The 12,904-nt window shown below is 40.7% G+C and overlaps 1 protein-coding gene across 30 annotated transcripts in view; it reads right to left on the reverse strand.

The window, feature by feature from the left end:
• Znf182 (zinc finger protein 182) overlaps positions 1-12,904 on the reverse strand; it is a 72,826-nt gene that overhangs the window by 38,717 nt on the left and 21,205 nt on the right. For 2 of the 30 annotated variants that reach the window (XM_035449967.1, XM_027432335.2), the window contains 2 exons: positions 12,313-12,408; positions 11,498-11,588 (listed from right to left, as the gene is read on the reverse strand). The exons of 24 other annotated variants lie outside the window; for them this stretch is intronic. In XM_035449967.1, the coding sequence (XP_035305858.1) occupies positions 11,498-11,509 (12 nt within the window). In that variant the 5' untranslated portion in view covers positions 11,510-11,588; positions 12,313-12,408. Of the gene's footprint in view, positions 1-6,761; positions 6,919-9,008; positions 9,066-11,497; positions 11,589-12,312; positions 12,409-12,904 lie in introns of those variants that run through there. 4 more of the 30 variants (XM_027432337.2, XM_035449965.1, XM_027432341.2 and 1 more) reach the window with 3 other exon arrangements.

The raw sequence follows: 12,904 nt of genomic DNA on the forward strand, positions 1-12,904 counted from the left end.
TCCCACAAAAATAGAACAATGCAGCTCAAAGAATGTGCATAGCAAGCCAGGCATGGTAGTGCATACCTTTATATTCCCAGCACTTAGGAACTGAACCAGGAGGATAATAAATATGAAGCCAACTTAAGCTATACAGTAAGACCCAGTCTCAAAATGAAAAACAAAACAAACAATAAAATTCATATTCAAAGTAATAATGGCTGAACATTTCATGCCAAGATGTCAAAAATGAAACCTCTTAAAAAGTAATGATACCACCACCCATCTCAGCCACACTGGCAGGTCAGCAGAAAAGACTCCTGAAGGAAGGCTACACCAATCCCCCCACACACACCCTGTAACCTACAAATCACACTCTGCCCCCAATACCACCCATCCCCCATGACCTCAGCAGTTCCCTGGACACAGACATCTACTGCACAGAGAGGACTGAGAGGTAAGTGACCAGCTTCCCATCCGGACCACAGAGCCTCTAGAACCTAGGCCCCAGGGCAAAATCCGTGGTCCTTCCCCCACCCATCTTAGCCACACTAGCAAGTCATCAGGAAAGACTCCTGCAGAAAGGTTATACCAACAGCCCCCCACAGGACCCTGTAACGTAAAAATCCCACTCTGCCCCCAATACCATCCATCCCCAGTGACCTCAGCAGCTCACTAGACACAGACATCTACTGCACAGAGAGGACTGAGAGAGAGGACTGAGAGGATTGGATCAAGAGGCAAACACAATGCCTGCACCAATGGGAAGGGAGATGGGTAGATGTCAATACAAGAATACATTCAACAACCTAGAGAGTTACATGGCAACACAATAAACCTAGTGGTATCACATCAGGAAGACCTGAGCATCCCAAGGCAGAAGCAGCAGAAGAAAATGACCTTAAAAATAACTTAATAAAAATGATAGAGATCCTTAAAGAAGAAATGAAGAATTCCCTTAAAGAAATGGAGGAAAAGACAAACAAAAAATTGGAAGAAATCAATAAATCCCTTAAAGAAAACCAAGGGGGTGGGGGAAGAGAAACAAGCCCAAGACTTGGAGATTGAAATGGAGGCAATAAAGAAAACACAAAACGATGGAATTCTGGAAATGGAAAATCTTGGTAAATGAACAGGAACTATAATCAACAGAATGCAAGAGATGGAAGAAAGAATCTCAGGTGTTGAAGTACAATAGAGGTAATAGATTCATTGGCCAAAGAAAACATAAAACCAATAAAGTCATAAAACAAAATGTCCATGGAATCTGGGAAACCATGAAAAGACCAAACCTAAGAATAATAGTGATAGAAGAAAGAGAAGAATACCAGTTCAAAGGCACAGAAAATATATTCAATAAAATCATAGAAGAAAACCTTCCCACCTAAAGAAGGAAAAGCCTATGAAAATACAAGAAGCCGACAGAACACCAAATACAATGGACCAAAAAAATCCTCTTGCCACATAATAATCAAAACACAAAATATACAGAATAAAGAAGGAATATTAAAAGCTGCAAAGGAATAGGATCAAGTAACATATAAAGGCAGACCCATCAGAATAACTCCTGACTTCTCAATGGAGACCCTCAAAGCCAGAAGGTCCTGGGCAGACGTTTTGCAGACCAAGGATGCCAACCCAGACTACTACGCCCAGAAAAAGTTTCAATTACCATAGATGGAGAATACAAAATATTCCATGAGAAAACCAGATTTAACTACCTATCCACAAATCTAAGCCTACAGGAATCACTACAAGGAAAACCTCAACCCAATGAGGTCAGAGGTACCCAGGAAAGCACAGGCAATAAATAGCCCCATACAAGCAAATCCTAAGGAAAGGAAACACACACTGCACCACCAAAAACAGGAAACAACAGTCACTAGTCATTGATATCCTCTAATATCAATGGACTGAACTTGCCTATAAAAAGACACAGGCTAATAAAATGTATACAAGGACAGGATCCATCCTTCTGCTGCATATAAGAAACACACCTCAACTTCAAAGACATATGGTAACTCAGAGTAAAGGGCTGGGAAAAGACTTTCCAATCAAATGGACCTAAGAAGCAAGCTGGTGTAGCTATCCTAATATCTAATAAATTAGACTTCAAACTAAAATTAATCAAAAGAGATGATGAAGAACATTTCATATGAATTACAGGACAAACCCATCAAGAAGTCTTAATCCTGAACATATATGCCACAAATGCAAGGGCACCCACATTCGTAAAAGAAATATTACTTAAATCACACACCAAACCCAAAACACTAATAGTGGGAGACTTTAACACCCTGCTCTCACCAGTGGAAAGGACTGCCAGACAGAAAATCAACAGAGAAAGAAATAAGGGATCCAACAGATGTAATGACTCGAATGGGCTTAGCAGACATCTGTAGGGCATTCCACCCAAACACAAAAGAATAACCTTCTTCTGAGCACCCCATGGAACCTTTTCTAAAACTGACCACATAACTGGTTACAAAGAAAATCTCCACAAACACAAAAAGATTGGAATAACCCCTATATTTTATCATATCATCATGGCTTAAAGTTAATTTTCAACAACACAAATTCTAGAAAGCCTACAAACACGTGGAAACTGCATAATGCCCACTGGGTCAAGGAAGAAAGAAAGAAATTAAAGATTTCCTAGAATTCAATGAAAATGAATGTACAACATATCCAAACTTATGGGACACTATGAAAGCAGTGCTAAGAGGAAAGTTCATAGCACTAAACTCCACACTAGCAAATTAACAAAATTACTGAAAGCTCTAGAACAAAAAGAAGCAAATTTACCCAGGAGTAGACACCTGGAAATAATCAAAATTGAGGGCTGAAATCAATAAAATAGAAACAGAACAACAGAAAGAATCAATAAAACAAAGAGTTGGTTCTTTAAGAAAAATCAACAAGATAGACAAACACTTATCCAAACTAACTAAAAGGCAGAGAGAGAATATCCAAATTAACAAAATCAGAAATGAAAAGGAGGGCATAACAACAGTCACTGAGGAAATCCAGAGAATCATCATATGATACATCAAAAAACTATACTCCAAAAAATTGGAAAATTTAAAAGAAAATGGACAGTTTTCTAGATAGGTTCTACATACCAAAATTAAATCATGACCAGATAAATACTATAAATAGAGCTATAACCCCTAATGAAATAGAAGTAGTCATTAAAAGTCTCCCAACCAAAATGATCCCATGACCAGTTGCTTTCAGCACAGGATTCTATCAGAATTTCAAAGAGGAGATAACTCTAATACTCCTCAAATTGTTCTACACAATAGAAAGAGAAGGAACACTGCCAAACTCCTTTTATGAGGCTACAGTAACCCTGATACCCAAAACACACAAAGATACAACAATGAAAGAAAACAACAGACCAATCTCCCTCATGAACATTGATGCAAAAATATTTAATAAAATACTGGCAAACCGGGCTGGAGAGATGGCTCAGAGGTTAAGAGTGCTGACTGCTCTTCCAGAGGTCCTGAGTTCAATTCCCAGCAACCACATGGTGGCTCACAACCATCCATTATGAGATCTGGTGCTCTCTTCTGGTGTGCAGATATACATGGAAGCAGAATGTTGTATACATAATAAGTAAATAAACTCTTAAAAAAATACTGGCAAACCCAATCCAAGAACACATCAAGAATATCATTCACCATGACCAAGTAGGCTTCATCCCAGAGAAATCTGTCAATGTAATCTATCATATAAACAAACTGAAAGAAAAAAACCACATGTTCATCTCATTAGATGCTGAAAAAGTTTTCAAGATCCCACACCCTTTTATGATAAAGGTCTTGAAGAGATCAGGATACAAGGAACATACCTAAACATAATAAAGTCAATATATAGCAAGGCAACAGCCAAGATCAAACTAAATGGAGAGAAACTCAAAGTGATTCCATTATAATCAGGAACAGGATAGGGTTGTCCACTGTTTCTTTATGTATTCAATATAGTATGTGATGTTCTAGCTAGAGTAATAAGACAGCAAAAGGAGATCAAGGGGATACAAATTGGAAAGGAAGAAGTGCAACTATCACTAGTTGCAGATGATATGATAGTTTACATAAGTGACCCCCAAAACTCTACCTGGGAACTCCTACAGCTGATAAACACCTTCAGTAATATGGTGGAATACAAGATTAACTCAAATAAATCAGTAGCCCTCCTATATACAAATGATAAAGGGGCTGAGAAAGAAATCAGAGAAAACAATAACCACAACCATAAAATATCTTGGGGTAACTCTAACCAAACAAGTAAAAGACCTGTATGACAAGAACTTTAAGTCTCTGAAGAAAGAAACTGAAGAGGATATCAGAAAATGGAAAGATCTTCCATGATCTTGGATAGTTAGGATCAATATCATAAAAATGGCAATCTTACCAAAAGCAACCTGTAGATTCAATGCAATCCCTATCAAAATCCCAACACAATTTTTCACAGACCTTGAAAAAACAATACTCAAGTTCATATGGAAAAACAAAAACAAAAAAAAATCCAGAATAACTAAAACAATCTTGTATAATAGAGGAACTTCTGGAGGCATCACTTTCCCTGACTTCAAACTCTACTATAGAGCTATAGTAATAAAAACTGCTTGGTATTGGCATAAAATCAGACAGGTGGATCAATGGAATCAGACTGAAGATCCTGATATCAATCCACACACCTATGAACACCTGATTTTTGACAAAGATGCCAAAATGGTACAATGAAAAAAGGAAAAGCTCTTAACAAATGATGCTGGCATTGCTGGATGTTAACATGCAGAAGATTGCAAATAGATACATATTTATCATCATGCACAGAACTCAAATCCATGTGGATCAAGAACTTCAACATAAATCTAGCTACATTGAACCTGATAAAAGAAAAAGTGAACGCATTGTTACCGGAGACCACTTCCTGAATATAACACCAGTAGCACAGACTCCGAAAGCAACAATCAATAAATGGGACCTCCTGAAACTGAGAAGCTCCTGTAAGGCAAAGTACACTGTCAATAAGACAAAAAGGCAGCCTAAAGTACAGGAAAAGATCTTCACCAACCCCAAATCTTTCAGAGGGATGATCTCCAAAATTTATAAAGCACTGAAGAAACTAGACATCAAAATACAAAATAACCCAATTGAAAAATGGGTTACAGAGCTAAACAGATAATTCTCCACAGAAGAATCTCAAATGGCCAAAAGTCATTTAAGGAAGTGCTCAACATCCTTAATCATCAGGGAAATGCAAATCAAAATGACTTTGAGATACCATCTTACACCTGTCAGAATGGCTAACATCAAAAATACTGAGAAAGCTTATGTTGGAGAGGATGCAGAGAAAGGGGAACACTCCTTCACTGCTGATGGGAGTACAAACTGTACAGCCATTTTGGAAATTAGTATTCTAAGAATCAATCTACCTCAAGAACCAGTGATACCACTTTTGGGCATTTACCCAAAGGATGCTCAATCATACCACAAGGATATTTGCTCAACAATGTTCATAGCAGCATTATTTGTAATAGGCAGAACCTGGAAACAACCTAGATGCCCCTCAACTGAAGAACAGATAAGGAAAATGTGGTACATTTACACAACGGAGTACTACTCAGCTGTAAAAAATGATGACCCAATGAAATTTTCAGGCAAATGGATGGGACTAGAAAAAAAAACATCCTGAGTGAGGTAACCCAAACTCAGAAAGACAAACACGGTATACATTCGCTCATAAGTTGATATTAGATATAATGCAAAGGATAACCATACTACAACCCACAGCTCTAGAGTAGTTAGGTAACAAGGAGGACCCTAAGAGGGACACATGGATCACCCTGGGAAGGGAAATTAGATGAGATCTATGGGGCAAACTGGGAGTCTGGGGGTGGTAAGGGAAGGAGAGGGGGATGAGAACAGGAGGGAATGAGATGGCTGAGGCGGGGAAGAGCAATGAAAGAGATAACTTAATAGAGAGAATGACTATGGGCTTAGGGAGAAACCTGGTCCTAGGTTAACTCTCAAGAATCTACAAGGAGGACCCTAGATAAGACTCCTAGCAATAGTAGAGAGGATGCCTGAACTGGCCTACCCCTGTAATCAGATTGATGAATACCCCAACTATCATCATAGAACCCTCATCCAGTAATTGATAGAACCAGAGGCAGAGATCCACAACCAATAACCAAGCTCTGGGATTCCAGTCGAAGAGAGGGAGGTCAGGATCATGGTGGAGAAATCTACAGAGCAGGCTGAACTAAGTTCATGAAAATTCTAGACACACAACTGTGGAGAATTCAGGGAACCGAACTAGGCCCTCCATATGTGGGAGCCAGTTGTACAGCTTCAACTATTAGAGGAGCCCCTGGCAGTAGGACCAAGATCTAAACCTGGTACATGAGCTAGCTTGTTGGAGTCCATTCCTTAGGGTGAGATGCCATGCTCAGTGGCAATAGGACCAAAATATAATCAAGACACATGAGCTAGCTTGGTGGAGCCCATTCCCTATGGTGGGATGCCATGCTCATTCTTAATGCATGGGGGAGGGGCCTGGCCCTGCCCCAACCTATTGTGCCAGACTATGTTGACTCCTCATGGGAGCCCTTACCCATGAGGAGGAATGAATGGACTTGAGGTGGGCTAGGGGAGAGGTGAGGAGGGCAGGAGGGAGAACTGTGGTTGGAATGTAAAATGAAATTTAAAAAATGGAAAAAAAGTAAAGACAAAGAAATCTTGAAAGCAGCCAGAGAGAAAGTGCATTACCTTTAAGGGAGCAGGATCTATATGACAGATTGCTCATGGAAGGAGGTCAGGAAGAGATAGCCTTAATACTTTTCAAATGCTAAAAGAAACAAAAAATTTCTAATCACAAATTGTTATTCCTCAGGAAAGAAAAGGAAACTAAAATATTTCAGCTGGGAAGTGGTGGTGCACACTTTTAATCCCAGCATTCCGGAGGCAGAGCCAGAGGCAGGCAGTTCTCTGTGAGTTTGAGGACAGCCTTGTCTACAGAGTGAGTTCTAGGACAGGTTACAAAGGTACACAGAGAAATCCTGTCTCAAATCCCTCCCCCCAATTCAAATAAGGAAAAGTAAAAAAAAAAAAAAAACATTATCAGAAGACAGAAGCAAAATAAGTAAATAAATAAATAAATAAATAAGGGGAAAAAAGCCAAAATCGACTCTTGGCCCCCCATCCGCCCTCTGCTTGAGGTGAGTGTGGACTCTGCTTGGGCCCCAACTCCCGCCATCCCCCTTCCTTGGATCTTCCTGGGTCTGCATCTCAAGTAGAGTGAACCCACCCAGGTAGAAAGGATCACCCTGAATCTGGCCACACCTCACTCTTGGCTCCTCCTCTGTCCTCTGCTTAAGGTGAGTGTGGGCTCTGCTTGGGCGCCAACTCTCCACCATTACCCCACCTTGAATCTTCCTGGACTCGCTCCTTGCATAGAGTGGACCCACTCTGACAGGTAGGACTGTGTTGAGCCTGGCCACACCTCACTCTTAGCCCCCCTCTGCCCTCTGCTTGAGTGAGGAGAATACCTGGAGAGTCCAGACCATCCAGAGTTGCAGACACTGAAGTCTTGGCCCACATATGCCACAGGGAGAATAGAGGAGAGGGAGAGACCCCACCTGCACCCATTCGAAGAAGGGATGGGAAGAAGACAGTATAAGGAGAGAAAGACCAATATGACACCACCAGAATCTAGGGACTCCACACCAGCAAGCCCTGAAAAGCCCAATACAGATGAAGCAGAAGAGAACGACCTTAAATCTATTTTATGAAGATGATACAGATCCTTAAAGAGGAAACTAGAAAATCCCTTAAAGAAATAGAAAAAAAAACAAAAATTATATGAAATGGAGGAAAAGACAAAAAAATTCAAGAAATAAATCTCTTAAAGAATCTAAAGAAAGCCAAGAAAAGCAACCAAACAAGTGAAGGAAACAATTCAAACAGTTCAAGACTTGAAAGCTGAAATAGAAACAATAAAGAAAACACAGAATGAGGGGATTCTGGAAATAGAAAATAGAAAATCTGGGTAAACAATCAGGAACTACAGACATAAGTATAACCAATAGATTACAAGAGATGGAAGAAAGAATCTCAGGTGTTGAAAACTCACTAGAGGATATATAGTCATCAACCAAAGAAAATCTCAAGTCCAAAAAATCCCTAACCCAAAATATTCAGGACATGTGGGATAGTGTGAAAATGCCAAACCTAAGAATAATAGGTATAGAAGAAGGTGAAGAAATACAGCTCAAAGGTACAGAAAACATATTCAACAAAATCATAGAAGAAAGCTTTCCCAACCTAAAGAAGGATATACCTATAAGAAGCTTACAGAACACCAAATAGGCTGGACCACAAAAAGAAATCCCCTTGCCACATAATAATCAAAACACCAAACTTACAGAAAAAAAGAAAAAATATTAAGAGCAGCAAAAGAAAAAGGCCAAGTAACATATAAAGGCAGACATATCCAAATAACATCTGACTTCTCAATGGAAACTTTGAAAGCCAGAAGGTCCTGGATAGATGCTCTACAAACACTAAGGGAACATGGATGGCAGCCCAGACTATTGTACCCAGCAAAGCTTTCAATTACTATAGATGGAGAAAACAAGATATTCCACAACAAAACCTGATTTAAACAATACATATCCACAAATCCAGCCCTACAGAAAGTACTGGAAGGAAAACTCCAACCCAACGAAGATAACTACACTCACAAAAACATAGGCAATAGACAATCCCACTTTACCAAACACCAAAAGGAAAAAAAAGGGGGGACCCATACACAGTAACACCACCACTAACAAATCAAAACAAACAAGAATCAACAATCAATGGTCATTTATATCCCTCAATGATAATGGTTTTAACTTGCCTATAAAAAGATACAAGTTAACAGAATGGATACGAAGACAGAATCCATCCTTCTGCTGCATACAAATTTATACGATGAAACAAAGAGAACATCTTCAACAAATGGTGCTGGCATACCTGGTTGCAGACATGTAGAAGACTGCAGTTAGACCCAAGCCTGTTGCTTTGCACAAAACTTAAGTCAAAATGGATCAAAGATCTCAACATAAATCCAGCTACACTGAACCTATTAGAAGACAAAATGGGAAATACCCTTGAATTAATTGGTACAGGAGACTGCTTCCTGAACATTACACCAGTAGCACAGACACTGAGGTCAACAATTGATAAATGGGACCTCATGAAACTGAGAAGCTTCTGTAAAGCAAAGGAGAAAGTCAGCAAGACAAAACGGCAGCCGACAGACAGGGAAAAGATATTCACCAACCCCACATCTGACAGAGGGCTGATCTCCAAAATACACAAAGAACTCAAGAAGCTAGTCCCCAAAACACCAAACAATCCAATTAAAAAGTGGTGTACAGAACTAAATAGACAATTCTCAATAGAGGAATCTAAAATGGCTGAAAGACACATAAGAAAGTGTTCAACATCCTTAGCCATCAGGGAAATGCAAATCAAAACAACTCTGAGATAGCATCTTACTCCTGTCAGAATGGCCAAAATCAAAAACACTAATGACAGTTCATGCTGGAGAGGATGCAGAGAAAGGGGAACATTTCTCCACTGCTGGTGGGAGTGCCAACTTGTACAGCCACTTTGGAAATCAGTATGGCGACTCCTCAAAAAAACGGGAATCAGTTTACCACAAGATCCAGCAATTCCACTCTTAGGCATCTACCCAAAAGAAGCACATTCATACAACAAGGACATATGTTCAACCATGTTCATAGCATCATTATTTGTAATAGCCAGAAACTGGAAGCAGCCTAGATGCCCCTCAACCAAAGAATGTATAGAGAAAATGTGGTACATTTACACAATGGAGTACTACTCAGTGGAAAAAAAACAATGGAATCTTGAAATTTGCAGGAAAATGGATGGATCTAGAAGAAACCATTCTGAGGGAGGTAACCCAATCGCAAAAAGACAAAACATGGTATATACTCACTCATGCAGATTTTAGACATAGAGTAAGGATTACCAGCCTACAATCCACACTGCCAAAGAAGCTAATATACAAGGAGGTCCCTAAGAGAGACATACATGGTCCCCTGGAGAAGGGGAGAGGTTCAAGATCTGCTGAACAAATTGGGAGCACGGGAAGAGGGGGGAGGGAGCTAGGAGAATGAGAAGGGGAGAGGAAGAGGGATGCTGAGGACATGAGGGAGCAGAAAATATGAGTCAGGGGAAGAGTACACGATAACAAGAATAGAGATATAATAGAGGGAGACATTTTTGGTTTACAGAGAAATCAGGCACTAGGGAAATGTCTGGAGATCTACAAAGATGACACCAGCTAACTATCTCAGCATTGGAGGAGAGGCTACCTTAAATGCCCTCCCCTGATTATGAGATTGATGACTGACTTATATGCCTTCCATCCAGCAGCTTGTGGAAGTAGAAGCAGACACCCATAACTAATCACTGATCTGAACTGGAACCCAGATGCAGAGAAGGACCAGTGAAGAGCACAGAGGTCCAGACCATGCTGGTGAAACACACAGAAACAGCTGACCTGAACATCCGGGAACTCTTGCTCCCCAGTCTGATAGCTGGAATACCACCATGGGACTGATCAGGACTCAAGGAACATGGGTTTCTGTGAGGAAACCTCAGAAATCTATGGGACCTCCTGTAGAAGCCCAGTATTTATCCCTAGCATAGGTGTGGTTTTTGGGAGCCCAGTCTATATAGAGGAATACTCCCTGAGTCAAGACACACGGGGGTGGGCCTAGGCCCTACCCCAAAGGAAATGAAAGACTCTGATGACACCCTATGGAAGGCCTCACCATCCAGGGGGAGCAGAAAAGATATGTGACAGATAAGGTTTTAGTTGGGGGGGTGGGTAGGGGAGGATGGGTGGGAGAAGGGAAATGGGATTGTCATGTAAAACAATCCTGTTTCCAATTCAAATAAAAAAAAAGTTGGAAAAAAAAAAGAAAAGAAACACACCCCAACTTCAAAGACAGACTGTACTTCAGAGTTAAGGGTTGGAAAAGATTTTCCAATCAAATGGACCCAATAAACAAGTTGGTGTAGCAATACTAATATCTAAAAGGTTAGACTTCAAATTAAATCAATCAAAAGAGATGAAGATGGGCATTTCATATTCATCACAGGAAAAGTATATCAAGATGAAGTCTCAATTCTGAACTTCTACGCTCCAAATACGAAGGTACCCACATTCGTAAAAGAAACGTTGCTAAAGCACAAAACACACAGAAGGGGAGGGGGGGAAGAGAACAGGAGGACTGAGACAGGGGAGGAATAGAGGAGGGCAAAAAAGGAGATGCATTGATAGAGGAAGCCAGTATAGGTTTGGAGAGAGGTCTGGCACAGGGGAAATGTCAGGTGATCCACAGGGATCAGCCCAACTAAGAATCTAGGCATTGGGAGTGAGGCTGCCTTTGATGTCTTTCCCCTATAATGAGATTGATGTCTACCTTGTTTACCATTCCTAGAGCCTTCGTCCAGTAGCTGATAGAAGCAGAAACAGGCACTCACAGCTGAAAACTGAGCCATAGTTCTGGAATCCTGTTGTGGAGAGGGAGGAGGGGTGAGCAAAGGAGCCAAGAAGGCGCTGCAGAAACCCACAGCAACAGTTGACCTGACCTAGTGAGAGCATGGAGACCCTAGTCGTAAAGCTGGGGAACCAGCATTGGACTGAACCAAGCCCTCTGAATGTGGGTGCCAGCTAAGGCCAGGGCAGTCTCTGGGATCTCTAACAGTGGAGACAGTGTTTATCCCTAGAGCACAAATGGACTTTGGGAGCCCATTCCCTATGGAGGGATAGTATTGCAGCCCAGATATGGGAAGGAGGGCCTGGGCCCTCTTCCAAATGATGTGACAGACTTTGATGGTCCACCATGGAGGGCCTCACTATCCCTGGATAGGAGGTGAGGTGTGGTTGGTGGGGGGATGGTGTGGAGCATGGGAGGATGGGAGGGCGAGGGAATGGGGGAATTAATATGTAAATAAGAGTGCTACTAAAATAAAAAAATACATAGATTAGTAGTTATGGGATAATAATTAAGAGCTAGGTAGCCAGTATGAAGCCCTGGCCATCGGCCAAGAGTTTAGAAATTAATATATGTCTTTGTGTGTTTATTTGGGGTAAGTTGGCTGGGGGACCAGGCTGGAAACAAACTCCAGTAACAGGACATGGATTACCTGTTTCTCTTTTCATCACCATTTCTTTTCAATTAAAACCTTGAAACAAAATTTAAAAAAAGCCAAAATCAAGCATGGGAGAACATACTTGTAATTCTAGAAACTTGGAAGGCCAGCCAGCACAGGAGGATCACTTATGCCAGGAGTTTAAAGGCCATTCCAGGAAACATGGTGAGAACTCCACCTAAAAACAAAACAAAATCTAAAGGAAGTTCTTTAAACATGAAGGCTATAAGAGTGTTTGTAGAATACCAGGAAGAAAAACAGTACATAGCTCAGAAAGATGACTAACTAGATCCAAATACAGAGGAGGAAAATGGAAGTAAATGGGGTGGATGGAGAGCAATGAACAAAGTTATATAAAGAACAAACTTCCTTGGAGGCATTGGTCACCCAGGAAGAGAAGCCCTCTTTAGAGGGTGACTTTATCAATCACACCTTTTGATATTCAATTCCCTTTTGCTTTCCTAAGTAGTTTAGATTTGTTTGTAGGGTTCTTCAGTTTCATTTCTAATGACAAAGATTTCTATCTCCTTAAAGAGAAAATACCTAAGATCAGAGATCTCTCACAACCGAAATTAGAATGAAACAGACAATATGAATACTCCCACCCCCTCCACATCTGCCTAGCAGTCCAGCAACACAACAGCTGAGAATAGTGCATGATGAGGTCCCATCAG

This window comes from Cricetulus griseus, chromosome X, assembly GCF_003668045.3.
Source record: "Cricetulus griseus strain 17A/GY chromosome X, alternate assembly CriGri-PICRH-1.0, whole genome shotgun sequence".
Taxonomy (NCBI): Eukaryota; Metazoa; Chordata; class Mammalia; order Rodentia; family Cricetidae; genus Cricetulus; species Cricetulus griseus.